This window comes from Vigna angularis, chromosome 11 (assembly GCF_016808095.1).
Source record: "Vigna angularis cultivar LongXiaoDou No.4 chromosome 11, ASM1680809v1, whole genome shotgun sequence".
In the NCBI taxonomy this organism is placed as follows: Eukaryota; Viridiplantae; Streptophyta; class Magnoliopsida; order Fabales; family Fabaceae; genus Vigna; species Vigna angularis.
The window spans coordinates 19032964-19052695 of record NC_068980.1 but is presented as its reverse complement, the minus strand read 5'-3'; the positions used below and the strand labels follow the sequence as shown (position 1 = coordinate 19052695).

Below are 19732 nucleotides of genomic sequence, written 5' to 3'. Positions count from 1 at the left end.
GTATAGTTAACTATAGTACAGATCAGTTATTTTTGCCCAGCCCTAATTTTGGTGAATTGTTTAAGTTCTAACAGAGGAGGATTAAATTCTTTTTAAAGGAGGTTAATATCTAACATAAATTATAATCAATTTTTCGTTTTACTTTTTTTCTTTCCCTCCATACTTTTGAGTTCCCTCCACGATTTTACACTCATTAAAACTTCCCTCCAAATCAAAACCCTAAAATAACTTTTTCCCCAAATCAAAACCCAAGAACCAGTTCATGGTTCAGCAACCTGGACCTCATCAACCTGCTTCATCTCTACTGCCACGCCTTCTCGACGAAGCGAGTCTAGCCAACGAGGTCGCCGACGATCGCTGCCTATTCGCTCTATCCTAGAACCCCCGCTAATGCCACCGTCCCAATCCTTTTCCCCATTCTCATACATTTGGATTCTTTGAACTCCTCATCGATGACGGAGTTTAGGTTTTCGAAGTCATCCACTTACGAACCACAATTGTGCTCCTTGTCATTGTGAATGCATCGCAAAGACGACAATAGCGATACCGAGGAATAACTGCTAATCGAGAATGCAAAGAAGGACAACTTTGAATTTGCAATTTTCGTGAATTCGATCGAAGTAGGGAAGGGGAAAAACGGGAATCACCAATTCATAAGCGAAAAATAGGAAACTCACCAGAAAGAACAACGTTGTCGTATCCTAGTGACCCACTTCGTTTCACACAATCCAATAGCGTGGTAAGTTGTTAAGGATAATCTTTATTTTGGTTGATGTTGAATAGTTTTGAACATTCTTATACTTCACTAGCTATATGAGATATTTTGTTTCACACATCTGTATGTGTTTACTTATTGTTACTACATTTCCTCTACTTTTATGAAAGAAATGTTGAGCAGGAGCCAAATAGTAATGTTTTATGGGAATTCATCATGATTTATATTTTCTGAATATGATGGAAGCTAATTACCGTGTAGCTATGTAATAAGAATTACTATACAATGAAACAATGCGCTTTTCAACTAGGAAATGGAAGTAAAGTTCAAAGAATAGGTTTTCTGCCATGTGGGCTACCTATTATGATTATGTTACTTGTACCTAAAATGTAATTTGCAAAATATTTAGGTTTCTCCTTGGCATGATATTCCATTGCTATCGGGTGATGATATCTTCAACTTAATTGCTGAGATTCCTAAAGTATCCAATGCAAAGATGGAGGTTGCAATTGATGAAGCTTTCACTATCATAAAACAAGATACAGAAAAAGGGAAAGCTCCGATATTACATGTGAGATACAATTTTTGAGCTCATGTTATTCCTTTCTTATTCTAAATTACAGTATTTGTCATTGCCAGTTCACTTTTAAAGTAAATATATTCTCTATATTATTTTAATGCTTTATTGTCGACATAAATGTGGTGTGATATTTTTTCTTCAGTGTTGTCTATTTACTACCATAAATCTACTACTTTTAGGGTTCAATACCCATTGCTAACATTTCATAATTACCCTTCCTTCTTAGATGCCATCTTCATGTTAATTTTTTATCTTTAACAGTTGAAGCATTTTGCATCTCTCATTCATCACATCCTTGGCTTCTTTTACTGTGTCTGGTGGATCTAGCTAGACTGATTTGGTTTCATATTTAGCCTATTCTGAAACATATCTTATTCATGTTCTCCAGCTACAATATACATTGGAACTATGGCTTACTTCCACAAACATGGGAAAATCCATCTTTTGCAAACTCTAAAGTTGAAGGAGCACTGGGAGATAAAGATCCAGGTATTCCATTAATAAAGATTCTAGATTTCCCTCTCTGCCATAATGTTATATTACGAATACAACACAATATTCCTGAAATCATTGTAATTCTGCAGTTGATGTTGTTGAGATTGGTGAAAGAGAGAGGAAAATAGGTGAGGTTTTGAAGGTCAAACCCTTGGGTGCATTAGCCATGATTGATGAAGGAGAACTTGATTCGAAAATAGTTGCAATCTCAGTAGATGATCCAAAGGCATCATTGGTGAATTATGTTAATGACATTGAGAAGCATTTCACTGTAATATCTCTATTACCTAACTATCTGATAACTTCTTTCATAAGTTTGCTCTTGTTCATTTTGTAGTTTATGATTATATTGAGCAGTTAGGTGATTTGTTAACTGTTTGATCCAAGCCAGGTGATTTTGTAGTTAGGGCAGTCAACTTATTTACCATTCTTGCTTTCTTTTGAGCTTTATAGAGTTATAGTATAGTCTTCTTCAACTTGTTTCTTCAATGTTTGTGATGACTTGGAATTGAAAGTGACTTAAAATCAATCTTTCTTCTTAGTATTTAACAGGAATGGAGCTACCTTAGGAGTGACCTTACAACTATTGATCGTGGCTATCGATGGATTTATAACATTCACCATGACATTGGAACCCATGTCATTCATCACATTTTCCCTCAAATACCACAATCTCTCTTAATAGAAGCAGCGAGTGTCCGTCTGCTGCACTTATTTTGATGAATTAAAGGAATGCTAATTTTATAGTAATTATTATCTCAGTTATAAATCACATATTTTTTTCTTATTTCATAGTCTATGAAGCATTGTGTAACTATTGTGGCTTTTTGTTACTTGTTTACTGGCTTTATTGCAGGCTTGCACATATTTTTGTCTTATTTCATATTGTATGAGGCATTATGTAAATATTATGGTTTTTATAACTTCTTTCTTGGCTTTATACAGGCTTGCATTAGTATATGCTTCCAAAAACATTAGTGGAGTTCACAAGCACGGTTGGAAGTACCTACCAAAAAGGAAAAGCATCGGAAACCTCAACAAACTCAACAAGAAAATGAAACAAGATGATGTTTTGTAGTGAACTTGTTTAAGTCATCAGCATTAGTTCATATGTTTTCAATTGGTCTAGTTGTATTTTATCATGCTAGATTTGTTAGTCAATCTTGCAATGTTTTTTAAACATTGTGTATTTTTTTATATTTACATTGTAATTGTCAATGAATGTACACTATCTTAAATTGTTAATAAAATTAATTTTTATTATTTGTTGTGTACCTTACAATTTTATATATTTTATTTATTTCTTATTATAAAAAACAAATTTGATTAAATTAAAAAATTATGAATATAGGTGGAAAATTATAAATAAAGGAGGTTTCAAACCTCTATAAAATAAGTCACTAATAGGAGAGATTAAAACCCTTCACAACAAAACTTCTACAATATAAATATGATACCAGGGTCATTAAAAACCTCCGCAAATTAATAGCTATGACTCTAATTGTGAGAGTTACAAAAACCCTTGAAAATTAATTTGTGGAGGGTGAAAACCTTTGCAAAATGAAAAAATAACCTTCATTAAATAACAATTTTTTTTGTAGTGATTGGTGTTGTATAAAAATGATTGCTTTTGAAATATTTTTTGCAAAATTACAAGTCTTTAAATTTTTCTTGAATCGCAAGTAACAATGTATGCAATGTGATAGTATGAGTATTCGAATACAAGTAATATGCAATCGATTAAATGCAGAGTTAGGGAGAAGAAGATACAAACTCCGAGTTTTTATACTGGTTCGGCCAAGCCTACATCTAGTGTCCTTCCGATCAACCTTAGACCGAAAGCCAATTACACTATAAGATCTGAGTTTTTACAACAAGGTTTTTACAGCGACCTCACTCGTCAAAATGTAAAGAACCTCTCTAACTCACTAATCTAAGATAGCCAATTACAACAGACTAGCAGCAAGAACAAACCACTCCTGCAGTCAACCCTTTTGAGATCCCCCTCAAAGTCAAGAACCACATGTTCTTCTTCCTTTATACACCACAGGGAAATAGCAACACTAAAGCGTTTGCAAGAGCTTCCTAATCTAGCAGTATGCACCTCTGTTGTGCAGAATGATCAGACAATTTGAATCAATCAATCCAACTTCTCAAGAAAACATCAAGACTTGTTCACCACGACAATTCTTGTTTCTTGGAGCGGTTTCCTCTTCTGTAAAACTTTAAAGCATTTATCTGAAACAGATATGAAAGTGTTAAAATCAATTGTCTTACAGAATTTCAAATCATGCGTCTATGTATAACATAAGTCAAATCAGACGCATTTAAATCGATTATGCTATTAATCTAATCGATTTCATCTCATAGTTATAACAGATTAACAGCAGTCAAAGTCATTAATGAATGCACAATTAATGTAATCGATTTGTAATTAATGCTTGATTAACATATTTTAAAATATGACCATTGTGACCGTTATGTCAACTAATGAAATAGTTTTCAAATCTTTAACAAACTTAATTGAATACAAGATGCATGTAATCGATTCAGTTTTAACACTTAGTATATTTTTTTGAAAACTTTTCTTCTCAAAATTCATCACAGCACACTTGAAAAATATTTGTGCAAATACACGAGTTTTAATCAATTTAACCACTAACGTAATCAATTTAAAACTTGTTGTTTTGCCACAGTTTAAAGTTTAAGCTGTCTAATGACTTTAATTGATTATCACACCATTGTAATCGATTAAGTCATACAGATATGCTTGGTGCATGTGATTTTTCCATTTCAAAACTCATATTATGCATACACAGATATAATCACATTTTCAATATAGTAGTATGCAATAATCAACATGATATGTTCATAATTATGCTTGTACATATCTCACAGTAAGCATATACGCATATAACACATATAACACAGTACATATACATGTGTTTTTATTAACTGTGTGTTGTCATCATCAAAAATAGATATCACAGAGATTGTGGGTTTAGCTAAACCTGTACTCCCCCTTTTAACAATCTCAACAACAAGTTCATTTGAAGATGCATGACAAATTAAACAATGATTTGGTTCAAATGTAACTTTTAATCCTTTATCACATAATTGGTTTGAATGATATTTTCAATGATATATGAAGACATTTTCAATGATATATGAAGAAGGCATTTGTATTTTACCAATACCAACGATTTTACCCTTACTGTTGTCCCCATATGTGACATAACCGTCTGTTTTGTAAGATAGGCTGATGAACCTTATAGGATATCCAGTCATATGTTTGGAACATCCGCTGTCCAAATACCACATGACTTCTTTTTCACCTTTTTCTTCATTGTTTCCAGTTTGTGCAGATTTGGCCATCATGCTTAAATCTGTTTGTTGTTTTGGGTGTTTGCAAACATCTTTTCTACCTTCATTTTGTTGCTGCAGAACTTGGTCTCTATAGTGCTTTTGATTTTCTACAAGATTCATGTCAAATTTCCTTTTGCATGTCAAGAATTTTGAGAACCTTTTAGCCATCAAATTTGTGTCTTCATTTTCTGGATTTTTTGTAGACTCTAGGATGTTGGTGAATCTTTTCTCCATATGATTTGATCTCTTTGATATATTTGTCTTAATAGGCTCATGAGAACTGTTAATAAAAAAAACTTCCATACACCTTTATCTATTGAATTCAAGAAATCATTATCAATTACACCTTTGCTCATGGTTTGAGACATATTGACCATCAGGAACAAATTAATTGATTATACTTCAAATCTAACCGATTAAAATTCGAGTAAAATTCGAATTCCCAGATCTAGTGCCAATTGTAGAAAAAGTGATGACTTATATCTCAACAAGAGGGGGGAGGGGGGGGGGGGGGGGGGGGGGGGGGGTGGTGAATTGGTTAGCCCTTTAAAAAATTGTTCTTTCCAAAAGCATTTCAAAAGCTTTTCAAAATCTTTAAGTTTTCTTGAAATCAATTTGACAAGTATATGAACAACAATAAAAGAGAAGGAAAGAGAGATCAACACAAAGGTTTATACTAGTTAGGCCAAGTCTACATCCAGTCTTCCTTCAACAATCTTAGTTAAAGTGAACCACTATAATGATAGAGTTATACAAGGAAGAATACAAAGAACTCCCCTCTCAATGCACTCTTCCTCCCAAACTCAATATCACTTACAGCACAAGATGTGAACACCTCACAATCTCACAACCCAGAAAGTAATCCCAACTTTTTGTACACCTTGTAGCAATCCAACTCTCAATGCAAAACACACAGGTTCTCCTCTTGGCTCACAGCAACATGAAACACAATCCTCTTGATTGTAGTGTAGACATTGATCCTCAAAGAGTACACCTCAAGTGCATAATATGATCAGCAATGAATAAGCATAACTATCTTGCAAGAATCTTGATGAATTTCTTTCCAAATGAATGATCTTGATTCTCCAAGAAGTCTGGGACGCTCCTACAATTAATACTTAACAAACAAGTCAGTTATGAAAGTGTAAGTATATATATTCATATTGAATGAGCACGCAACGCGTCTATTTATAGAATTTTTCAAACCAAACGCAGTTTAATCGATTATGTTTTTAATGTAATTTGTTAAGATTTTCTTTCTGCTTTAATAGTTTTACATCTGTTTCATATTTAAGTGATTAAATGGCGCATGTAATCGGTTAAGCAAATCATACAAGCCAACAACAAACAAATATGATCGTTACAGGTAGTTATGATTTTCAATGAAAATGATTAAACACTTTAACTGATTATGAAACTTATGTAATTGGTTAAGTTTCATAGTTAAGCAAGTTTCAAAATCATTTTCCATTCTAAATACATCAATGCACTCAACAAACACATGCTAGCATAACAACGTTTTTTAATCGATTAAACAACTAATGTAATCGGTTAAAACACAGCTATTTTGCCCCTGTTAAGCATGTACTGAAATCTGAAGAAATTTAACAGATTATATATAAACAATTTAATCGATTATTTCTTCCAGATATACAAAGTGCAATATGTTTCAACTTATGATTCATTTTCATGTAATGAATGCATATAGCAATCATTTCAAGCACACACATAATAAAGATCAAGCAATAGTTTTGTCATTTGTTGTGCAAGAAACTACAAAACATTTTTGTTCATCATCAAAAACACATATGTGAGATGGGTTTTGCTAAACATAACTCCCCCTATCAACAACCACGATGCCGATATTCGGTAGTCGTCAACTATTCTTACCACGCCGAGTACACCTTGTGAAGACTCTTCAAACTCCTTCTAGCAAAGACTTCTCACTCTTAAAACCGAGAGAGGGTGTGTTTGCAGAATACCCTCTGATGCCCAAGTTAGTTGGGTGCGTCAGGTAGTAGTTAATGTTGTAATGATCACTATAAATTATTTACCTCGATGGTTGTACTATTTATAGGGTGATCATAATGTTTGCGAGCTCTCACCTACATGGGCATGAATGGGCCCAATGGCTCATTTATCTCATGATTCAGTTGTTTGATCCAAATTATGGTAAGTTACAGAGTAATACACCATTAGTTTTGTTAGTCTGAAAGGTAGTCAGACAAACCTGCTTATGGTTGGGTAATGGTGGTCATATAGGTCGGCTTGTGGCGGAGTAGAAGTAGTCATATATTGTACTTATATGACCGACTTATGGTTGGGTAGAATCAGTCAGACATTGTACTTACAAGGCCGACTTGTGGCCGAGTAGAATCAGTGACATTATACTTATGAGGCTAGCTTGTGGCTAGGTAGAATCAATCACACAGGTTGTGGCCGAGTAGTTCAATTAGCTTTAGTAGGTGACACATGGTATTATAGGAAGCACGTAGTCCTAATAAGCAACACCTAGCTATCAGCAGACGACACCTAGGTATTATAGACAACATCAAGTCCTAGTTGGCAACATATAGTCCTTAGCAAATAACACATGACACTGAGCTAGCAGCACGTAACCTTCGGAATGTAGTACTCAACCTTCCGCATGCAACACATGACTTTTAGCAAGCAACAGTTAACCTTCGACAAGTAGCACTCGGTCCTCAACAAGCAACACCTAACGCTCATTGATAGACGACACCTGACTCTCGATAGATAACACTTACTTATAGTAGTCAAACACTTAGTTATAATTGGTTATAATAGTCAACACGTTTTACTAGTTGGCACTATGCAATTAGTTTTTTCTCGCTTATGTTTCCATCCAATTATTTTTTTTAGTAACATCACTAACATTTCTAGTTGTTATTACTATCTACTACTATTATAACCATCATCATGTAATAATTTATTATTATATTAGACCCGTTTATTTTATTTTTCTTTAAAAAATACTAAAAATAAGTAAAGTTCCAAACTTTGATGTGTTTATCAACTTTATTCATGTAATCATTCAGTTATAAAATAAGTAGTTTTTTTTCGTTTTTTAAGAATTAAACCTTATTTGGTTTTTAAATTTAAAATATTAATTTTAAAACACTTATTTTAAGTTTAAATTATTAACTAATTATCTTCATTATTTTATATTTTATTTGTCTTTATTATTATTATTATTATTATCAAAGTCATAAACTATTTAAGTTTATCACCATCTATCATCACTTTAAGTATAAATTAGTGTAGAAAGAATATACTATTATTATTTTTCATTATAATAATTTTCAGATCTAATTGTTTAATACATCCTATTATCTTTTCATCATTAATATTATTCTTTCGTTAAGTTGCATGAAACATGCACAATATACCGTCAATACCTTTTTCTTTTCTTTTGAACAAGCATAGTGTAATACTTTTTTTAAAATAAAATACTTTTCAACTGAAAATTCAAGACTAATTTATTAAAATACTGAGATTTTTGGGAATTTGTTCTTTGGTGTTATCTCAGTCCATATATTAAAATACTACAATAATGATTCTGATATATTAATTTTTTAAAACATTTTATTATATCAAAATTAATATATTTTAAAAATATAATAAAAGAATAATAAAAAATAAAAACGAAGTTAACTTTTTTTTATCACATTGGTTGTTAAAAAATAATAATTGTTAAAAGATATAAAAAGTTGCTTTAAAATAAAATATAAGTTCTTTCCACTTTTGATTTCACATCAGAAACTTCTATGATACTACTACTAACTAATAAAGTATGAAAAAAGTTGCTGATTTGATTGTTTTTTAATTGATCATAAAGAACAGTGTAATTGTAACCTAATTATTTTATTGGAATTTTGTGGTGTAAGCTATAAAAGTCAATCTCAGTGGGGTTTGGTGTGTCTATTCTAACTATTTTCAGCACATAAATTATTATAAAAAAAATCACTTAAACAAGTTGGGAAATTAAAAAAAAAAGAATAATTAAATCCAAATACAAATACTTTGACCAAATAATTTATTTAGCATAATTATTATTGGAAAATATTGAACATTTATCTAGATGTTCACTTTTTTTCTATTAGAGACCACAACGAAATTTCTAATTGTAGTATAATTCGAATTGGTTATAACGTTAACGTATAATATTTGAATTAATTGAATAAAAGTAAATATAGATAAAACTTTTTTTTTAAATTACATATACAGATGTGTTGTTATTTTTCTATTAGTCTCTGTTTTAAATTAAAGATATCTCTGTATTTATAATTTTTTATAATTTGACATTGAATTTTTAGTAATATTATATTAATTTTATTTTTTTATAAAAACATTTAATAAATATCTAGAGAAATAAGATTATATCTGTTATTCAAATACGTACAAATTATATGTCAGTTAAATATTATAAATAAAAATAAATATGAAATCTTACTTTTAAATGAAACGAAGACTAAGTCAAATGTAGTTTTCGTCTTTTCTAATCATTGAATAAGACAACGTTTGAATTTAAAGTTATCAATTTGAAATTAATGAAATTTTAATTTTTAGAATTATCAGTTTGACTATATTTTTATCTATGTTAAAAAATTTTTCACCAACCATCCAAAATTATCTATAATTTTAACATTTGTAACTTTCTTAAAATAATTTATTTTTTCTATTTATAACTAGTGTAAACTTGTTTGTTTTTATTTTTTATATTAATAAAAAAAATTAAAACACTAAAAAAAGTTATCAAAATGGTTCACAATATAGGTAACACAAATAATAACACAATCTAAAGAATTATCACAATTTTAAAGATGAAATAGTAAGAAAATATTGATGAAAAACAAATACAAAAAAATGTTATAGATGTACCATTAATTATTAATTTTCTATCACAAATGATCGTAATCTTAATAATTAGAGTAAATACAATATAGTCATTAAAAATAAATCCATTTTAATAAAATTGTGTACATGAATATTTATTTATTATTCTTAATTTATCAATAAAAAGAATATAATAAATTCTTAAAATGTATATAAATAAATTGTGATGGAAGGGCAATTTGCTTGGATTTTATTTATTTTTTTACTCTGACAATGATGAGTTGTTATCATTTATAACTTTCATGTGTATAGATTAATTTAATCACTGATTATTAATTTGTGATATCAACCAGTGGTGTCAATTTCGATAACTAAATTATTCTAAAATTGTGAAAGTCAGAAACTAAATTTTCTGAGTCTTTTTAGAACATCATAGACTAAATGAATTGACTTATAATTTTAATGATTTACCTTATGATATGATTCCAGAATATTCCATTAAACACATTCAACAGCTTTGGCAGTTAACAGAAGACAAGAAACATCATATTATTAAAAGAAAGTGTTACCATTACAAGTCTCAATTTCTTGGTTTAAACTAAAACAACATGTGTGAGGCGGCTAGAGAGGTTTGACTAATTGAGTTGATGATTGAAATGAAAATGCTCTCAAAAATTGAAAGTAGAAACATCCTTTTTGTGTTAATGGAAATGGCTGTTAGAGTTTGATTGTATGAAAAAAATCCTCGTCATGACAGTGACTTCTTATTTATGAGGTGGACATTGTCTGAAGGCACGGTTAGGTTGATGCATTTAATAGGAAATGTGTCTGACGAGACCATGAATTGCTGTTATTCACGTTCTTTGTTCTTTTATGTGTGAGACAACCATGTAATGAATTTTGGGGTGTCTGGGTGGTGTTCTTGTTTGAGACCTGGGAAAGGTTTCATATAGGAGAAGCTTCTTCACCAATAAGGATTTGAAGCTTTTCACTGTTTCAACATTCAACTAAGCAGGGGTTTGACTGGTAAGTTGAAAAGCCTCCTATGGTTATTTTTTTGTTTTGTTTTGTTTGTTTGGTCTGTTTAAGTATATGGATTTCTGAATTTTTATCACACTCTCGTCCCTTTGTCCATGGATCTTTGAAATTTCCTTTTTTTATCATTTAAAGTTGATAATTGCACACTGAGTTCTTTCTGGGGATTGTTTACAGAGTTGGGAATTTGGGATTAGGTTTTTTGACTCATTCATAAAGAGAAGAACTTTGTCCTGTGAAATTCAGAAATTAAATTGTTTTAATTTGGAGCTTGAAACCCTTGTCCTTGATTTATCAGGTTATTTGAAAAATTAATGGAGGTTGCTTTCTCTTTAAAACAAAAATAGTTCCTACAACACTCATTGTTTTGTATATTTCTAAGATTTCACTGTATAGATAAGTTTTATAGTATCAGTTATATACTGTTAGACAATTTTGCTTTATGTTAATTGATTTTAGCTTGAAATATGACACTGTAACCCTACTTTGTTATGACCTACGTAAGGATAAGATATATTTAGGAAAACTTCTCTATAAATGCTTCAAAAGAGAAGTAAAGCAATAAAGAAAAAAAAAATAAGTATTTTGAAAAGACAAAGTTAGCTTATGCATAATCTAATTTATAAAAGTTTGATTTTAACTTATATATATATGTTGATTTTCGCTTAATAGAGAAGTTTATTCCATTTTCCTATCTTACTTTCTTCTCTTAAAAATACTTATGAAGAAGTTTATCCTAGTAAGTCCTTAATGTGGTTTAGAAATTTGTTGCAAGTGTTTTGACATGAAGCTGTTAAATTTTGTTATTTTTAGTGCGTGCAAGTAACTTGATATTCTGATAGAACATTCATTTTGTTTCTTTTCGGCTGTTACAGATAACTTACATCCTTATTCGTAGGGAAGAGAGATGGAAAAAATTCTGGAAGCAGATGCAAATACTGTATCTCAGCGTTCCTCATCTTCTTCAGTTGTTGCTTTGGCAATCAAGGGTAACAAGAAAAGCAAATATGTGGTACAGTGGGCACTGAATAAGTTTGTTCCCGAGGGAATGATTATCTTCAAGCTGATACATGTTCATGCTACTATAAAAGGAGTTCCAACGCCATGTAATGTATTTTTATGTTTAATGTGTTCAATAAAGTCTGAACTTTATGCATATATTACATTGGGAAACTTCTACAAGTAATGATAACTGCATCAGTCGCACTTGTATCCTGAAGAAGTTTGTTTAGGTGGTCTGGTCTATTTGTAAAGGACTATGACTATCCAATTAGCAGTCTTGCATTGAGCCTCAAAGTTAGGGAATTTTCATATCTGCATAACTTTTGTCAACATGACAAAACTTTAGAACGTGATTTTGGGCCATGTTTCTGTTCTGTTTTCATTTTAATACTTAAGAGTTTTCAGCTGGAGAACATAAGTACTTAATTATATGGGTTACTTAAGTTTTTCTATAGAATAAGTAATTTGATAATGCACAAGTGAAGTGACATCTGGTAGAAGATGGATATGAATTAGCAGAAGATTATTTCGTTAGGATAATATAACATTTTTGTATTTCCAGTGGGAAATGTGATCCCTCTTTCACAAGTGCGTAATGATGTAGCAACTGCATTCAAAAAGGAAGTGGAGTGGCAAACAAACCAAATGCTGCTACCTTTCAAGAGATTGTGTGAGCAAAGAAAGGTCAGATATGATAGATCATGTAGATTAATACAATATAGGATTTGTTTTCTGATACTGTTGGTGCAGGTGCATGTGGATGTTGTACTGATTGAATCAGATGATGTGGCTATTGCAATAGCAGAGGAAGTGGCTAAGGGTGCTATCACCAAACTTGTTGTTGGAGCTTCATCTCGTGGCATATTTAAAAGGTATTTGCTGATATGTTGATGCATAGTTCAATAAACCAGTTCTGCTAAGAAAAATGATAAGTACTTAAACACTTCAAAAGCTAACTATTAAGGGGAGAGAATCAAACACTTCAATACTCCACCAAGCATCACATACTACTTAGTGTAGGATTTGGACACTCTCTAATACCCAAATTTGTATCATAATCTAATCACACATGAGTCCTTAAATTGGATATTTGGATTTAGGAGGACTGTTGCTTTTACCATTAATTACTATTTGTTGGCTGATCACAAATTGTACTTCATTTTTTCTTTTTAACTATGAAGAGACCTAGCTTCGTTCTCCTAACCTATATCACTGCATAGTTGATTATGAATATTTCTGGTATGAAAAATGCTATGAACATAAACTTTTTAAGCACCTTCTTTTTATTAGAACAAACTTCTAGGGAATCACAAAATTATGTGAAACTCACTTCCTATTGAATGAGTTTCATTTATGATTTTCAATAAATTTCAACCAATAATGGTGTGTTAGAAAATGTTTATTATAATACTCCTTTTTTGAAGTATGATAGGAACACTTGAGGTTGCTTTACCAATAAAATTCAAAATAATGAAATGTATCTTACCTAGACATTTTAGTATGAAATTAGGTTAAATACTCCATGCTAAATAGTGATTGTTCCCTAAACTTAATGGCTCTGTAGTCTCTAATCTCTCCTTGCACTTTACCACTGATTTTGTCCCTTGTGACAACTTTGTGATCAGTGACAAATTTGATGATATAGATGAATAAAATAAAATAGGCAAAGTTATCTATTAAAAAACACAACTATATTTGTAAATAATTGATCTTGTACACTATTTTTTTTTCTTTATTTGTTCAAAATGTGTAATCTCCTAGAGCATTATTATAGGTTTTTAAATTTTAAGGCCTGCTTAGAATGACTCATTCTAAAAGATTTTATTTTTTTACTTAATTGTACTTCTGATCTTCTAGTTTAGATTTTTGTTTTCCAAGTTTTCTTTGAATAAAGGAAGTCCCTCTATTTTTTAATTAAACAAATTTAGGCTTGTTGTCAAATTTTTTCTACCTGAAATTTCCAAAATATTAACTTCTATTCAAATATTTGGGGATTTGGGATATGAACAAATTTGGAAATTTATAAGTCACATATCTAGTGGGAGCTTAATAAAATTTGAAGGGTTTAGTAGGATGTGAATTTAGGATCAAAAGAGAGAAGATTTGGAATTTTTTATTTTTGTGGAAATTAAATACTTAGGTAGTAAATTTTGGGTAAAAGAAAGTTTAGAACTATTTAAATGATTTTGTTTGTGATGATTTTCAGTTGGAAGTAAGAATTTGAGAGATATAAGTAGAAAGAAAGTGACAGAGGGACTAATTATAACAATTGAAGACATTCAGATTGTCTGTAGGATGGTTTTCTTTTTCTGGTGTGCTCTAAGATGACTTATTGACCAAAATGATTTGTATAAGAACCTGAAAGTTAGTATTTCTTCCAACTTTTGTACATGATATGATGAACCATGAAAGCAGCAAACTTTTCGTAAAACTTCTATGACCAAAATTTTGTTCCAGACTAGATTTAATGTCAATGTTATGCTGAGAAAAAAGATTACCAATTCTGTGTTCTAATTTAGGATGGATATTTTGTTAACAATTTTTAACTTTGCCGACAAATTCAGAAGAGTTCTTCCTTCTTGTTTCTTTGTAGTTTGCCTGGACAACTCTGAATTGAGGTGTTTGAATTACCTGAACTAGAACTTCAATTTAATTGATAATAATATTCATGATAAAAACCATTTCTGCGCTTCTCTTAATACTTAGCTTATACGATGATTTTGTTCAATATATGAATATTTAGAGCATGGTTACTTATGGATTTTTAAACTGAATTTAATGATGAGCCTGGAATATTTTACAGTTTGTATCAGTGTTGAGTACATAATGTTTCATTTCAACCAACTATCTTGTGGTCTCTATCTGATTATATTCCCCCTTTACTAATGTATTGTTTTCAGTAAACAGAAGGGTATATCTATGAAAATATCAGTAAGCACTCCAAGATTTTGCACAGTTTATGCTATTTCGAAGGGAAAATTGTCCATACGACAGTCAGACATTCCTATTGATGGAAGCATTGTAGATGATGCTAGTGAAACCAGTTTGTCTTCCAGCAGCTCATCTAACTACACTTCCACCTCTCAGACAGGTCTACTACTACTAGTAACTTCTGCAAAACTATGGTTTAGAAATTTGTAAACCCTTAATAAGTTATGAGATCATATTTAAATTCTTAAATTGCTATCATCATGTCAGCATAGGTACATATCCAATGCCTGAAATTTTCCAATTTGACATTCTTGTGTTGCAGCATTGTTAGTATACAGATAGACACCTGCTCATATGTACTCCTGTAAATGGTAGACATTCACATTATTCTTCAAACCGTAATTTCCAATGACTCCCATCTGGATTATTAGAAATAAGGAAATATAATAAGAAATCATCTATATTTAAACTGTGCCACTATATTTTACAGTTCTACTGTGATATTTAATGTTCATATTACTCACCTACATTGCAAATAAAGGCAACACTATGGGGTGCTTGGTTTCAAAGATATGTTTATCTCTTCTCAGAAATTCTAGCCTGTGTTGCATCATGAAAACATCAAAATTGACTATCCCCTGTGTAGTATAATTATTATCATTTTTGGATGTATACAGAATCTGCCTCAGTTTCATCATATGCTGGTTTACACTCGTCTTCCCTAGCAACACAACGATTTCAAGCTCTTTCAAGTATAAATAGTGCACTTCTAAGCACAAATCCGAGTTTAAGTGACACTAGCCATTCTAGAGGCCAATCTCTAGATTTTGGGAGAGAAAATACTGCTACCAGCTCTGCCAGAAACTCAGACATTGATCATACCTTAAGTCGAGTCTCTAGTTGCAAAAGCTTTATTTCTGATACTGAATCTTGGATGTATGATCAAAATTCTATAAAGGATGTGCCACTAGCAACTACACTTCCATCACCTAATAGGCAGGTAATTGAAATTTTTTTCATCTGGCTTGATGAAATGGTACTGATTTCTAGCTCATACATCAGGTGATGGTACCCTATTGGAAAACATAGACATATGTATACATGATTTAACATCGGATGGCAAAGTGTTCATTCCTTTTTTTTATTTAATTTTCGTTCTATCCTATACTTGACAAGTCTCCAGCAACACAAATTTTATCTTCCACTAGAACCAGTTTTTTCATGCAAATGTAAAACTACAAATATGTTGTGCACAATCGAAATTTTTATTAATATGCAATCCTTCATAAAAAACTTTATGTTGCTTGTCATATAGCTATTGCTTCAGCAAATTCTAGATAGATACAACTCCAATTTGCAAGTGAACTTTCTTTTTGGTCATTTATTTTATCAGGCAAAATTGAACCTTGAGCTGGAAAAGTTGAGAATTGAGCTAAGACATGTCCAAGGACTTCATGCAGTAGCTCAAAGTGAGAAAGTTGAAGCATCCCGGAAGGTAACATCTGTTTTCTTATTGCCAAAAACACTTTCTTCTGCCTAATAAGTACAATAATTTAATGGGACCCCTGCACCCTAGCATACCTAAGTTGTTTCCTTGTTAGGTTCTTTGCTTTGACATCCATAAAGATACCTTACCCTATTATAGCAATTGGAAGATGAATTCACCATCCATATGCGTGCAACTAAAATCTTTGCTGGTATTGTCAAATGGATTAACATCATTTATTGTTTTGAACAGCTGAATGACCTTAGCAAGAAACGGTCAGAAGAAAGCATAAAAATGAAGGAGATTATTGCTAAGGAGGAGAAGGCAAAAGAATTTGCAAAACTAGAAATAGAGAAATATCAGGATGCCTCCAGAGAAGCTGTATATATGAAAGAATGTGCTGAAAGGGAGGCTGTGGAAAGGAAAGAAACAGAGATGAAAGTGATCCGTGCCACAAAAGAGAAAGAAAAGTTGGAAGATGCTCTTAGTGGTAATATACTACAGTACCGGAAGTTTACATGGGCTGAAATAGTCTCAGCTACTTCATCTTTTTCTGAAGATCTGAGAATTGGAATGGGAGCATATGGAACAGTGTACAAGTGTAATTTGTATCACACAACTGTTGCCGTTAAAGTTCTCAACACTAATGGAAATCGTGAAAGCAAGCAATTCCAACAGGAGGTATGAATTCTATAAATAAAATAGTAAAGCAAAAATATGTTCCATAATATGAGATAAAAGAATAAGTATATAGCTTCAATGTTGCAGGTGTTTATAGCATTTTCAGTGGCAAGTTTGGATTTTCTCATTGATGTATCAAAGTTTATAATCCTAATTCAAATATAATGGTTAGGGTTGGGCAAAAATCCAAATAGTCAAATCTAATACATATTACTTTATGTCAATTTTAACACAACCAAGTTAATTGTAAGACTGGAACTGAACCAGACAAGAATATTAAAAATAATTATAAGACTGGAACTGAACCAGACAGCAATATTAATTTATATCTTTTCTTTTGTTCTAGTTAGAGATATTGAGCAGAATTCGTCATCCAAACTTGCTGCTTCTTCTGGGTGCATGTCCTGATCATGGATGTCTTGTATATGAATATATGGAGAACGGTAGCCTGGAAGACAGACTGCTGAGAAAAAACAACACATGCCCAATCACATGGTTTGAGAGATTTCGAATAGCTTGGGAAATTGCATCAGCTCTTGCCTTTCTTCACAGCTCAAAGCCAGAACCTATCATTCATCGGGACTTAAAACCAGCAAACATCTTGCTTGGTCGAAACCTTGTCAGCAAGATTGGTGACATTGGACTTAGTACAGTACTCCATTCCGATAATTTATCTACCATGTACAAGGACACAGCACCTGTTGGGACACTCTGCTACATTGATCCTGAGTATCAAAGGACTGGGTTAATATCTCCAAAATCTGATGTCTATGCTTTTGGAATGGTGATCCTACAACTATTGACAGCAAAACCAGCAATAGCACTTGCTCATAAGGTTGAAACTGCAATTGAAGGTGGGAATTTGACAGATATATTGGATCCAGAGGCAGGAGCTTGGCCATTTAAAGAGACACTAGATTTGGCTTTGTTGGGAATGAGCTGTGCAGAACTTCGGCGTAGAGACCGGCCTGATTTAAAAGATCAAGTGCTTCCAATACTTGACAGATTAAAAGAAGTTGCTGATAGGGCCCAACACTCTGCTTCAACTGTTACTATTAAATCCAAACCTCCTAATCACTTTATCTGTCCAATTCTTCAGGTAATCAAATACTCCATATGTGACAATAAATTGATTTTCTATGCCACAATAATTAAATGTAAAACCTACTCATTTGGGTAAACATATTTTAGTGACAACAAACCCAACCTTTTTCCTTATGATAAGGTTGGATACGTCAGATAAAAAAATGTCATAATGTTACTTTAGGTTTAATTATTACTTTGGTTCTTATGCTTGTATTGTTTCTACATTTTGGCCTTAATACCTAAAAGCTAAACATTTTGGTTTGTGCATATACACTTATAATTGATCTCCTCTGTTAAGTGTGTCCTAAGAGCTAAAACCACCACAAATTTTATAGTGCTTGTTAAACCACAAGAACTTGTCACTTTAGCAACAAATTTGTGATAATTTAATAACTTCCCAAAAAAATCTGTAGCAGCTCTACGCTGTTAATATTGATTTGTGATGGTTTTATCAAATGGTAGGGCCAAAACAGAACTAAATGTTCACATGTAGAGACTGAAAGGTCAGGTTTTTAGGTACAGAGACTGAATGTAAAAACCTCGGATAGTAAAATATCAACTTATAAGCAACGTTTTGAATGATTCCACCTGTAGATTCTGGTAAACAGTCTTCACAAAAACATAAGGAACATTCTGTCCGTGTTAACTAGTTACCATCATAGCTTTAGCCAAACGTTGTTACCCAACTGTCTTGTCAATGTCCTTGAAGATGTCTGTTGTACTTTATGTGATGCAGGATGTGATGGATGATCCTTGTGTTGCTGCTGATGGATATACGTACGATCGCAAAGCAATTGATAAGTGGCTTGAAGAGAACGACAATTCACCAATGACAAACATAGCTTTACCTCACAAGCATTTAATTCCTAATTACACACTTTTGTCAGCAATTTTGGAGTGGAAGTCCGCAGAATCATGATATCAGCAACATTTTCTTTCTCCATATTGATATTAAGACCAATATTTCTCTGATTTAGGGTTCTTAGAAACATGTAGCAGTGTCTTGGATGCAGATATTTTTTGTAGTTGTAGGACCTAAGAATGCTGTTTGATTAATTTAGGTAGATTGATTTTCAAGTGTAGATAGATTTGATTCTACTGTCTGACTCTCTATACACTTACCCATGTCAATCTTGTTCTTAGTATAAATAAATAAAACAAGAATCATATTTTTTTTGTATACATTTGAGTTTAGTAAGTGTATTATAATGAATAAAACACTCATTTCAAGTATTTAATGCAGTTGGACGTGTAGGATTCAAATTGTTTAAGCTGGAATAACCCTTTGATGGTTCATCCATGTTGGACGATTTATAAGAACCATTTTTACACTCAAGACAAGGGAAAGCCAGAGGAATCCACATAATCATCCGATACACGATACAAAGTTGTGTTTTTAAAAATAATTTTGCTTGCTTAATTTAGAGCTCTATGGAATTAGAATCTATATTATCATTTTTAGTATTTTACTGTTTATGTTTTTATATTTATATGATAT

The 19732-nt window shown here is 31.7% G+C and overlaps 1 protein-coding gene and 1 pseudogene across 4 annotated transcripts; both read left to right on the top strand.

The window, feature by feature from the left end:
- The first annotated feature begins 592 nt into the window (after positions 1 to 592).
- Positions 593 to 3036, top strand: LOC108347806 (soluble inorganic pyrophosphatase 6, chloroplastic-like; annotated as a pseudogene).
- A 7576-nt stretch (positions 3037 to 10612) lies between these two features.
- Positions 10613 to 19414, top strand: LOC108347827 (U-box domain-containing protein 35). Of its 4 annotated transcripts, none has more exons than XM_017587260.2 (10): positions 10613 to 11039; positions 11947 to 12154; positions 12613 to 12734; positions 12801 to 12922; positions 14951 to 15141; positions 15659 to 15981; positions 16375 to 16476; positions 16720 to 17148; positions 17495 to 18247; positions 18971 to 19414. In XM_017587260.2, exons 2-10 carry the CDS (start codon positions 11956 to 11958, stop codon positions 19151 to 19153), a joined length of 2424 nt encoding a protein of 807 aa, XP_017442749.1. In that variant the 5' UTR covers positions 10613 to 11039; positions 11947 to 11955; the 3' UTR covers positions 19154 to 19414. The 4 variants fall into 4 exon arrangements, with proteins under 4 accessions (XP_017442749.1, XP_017442750.1, XP_017442748.1 ...); XM_017587261.2 differs by having other exon boundaries at positions 11924 to 12154; positions 12655 to 12734; XM_017587259.2 differs by having other exon boundaries at positions 11924 to 12154.
- Positions 19415 to 19732: the final 318 nt, after the last annotated feature.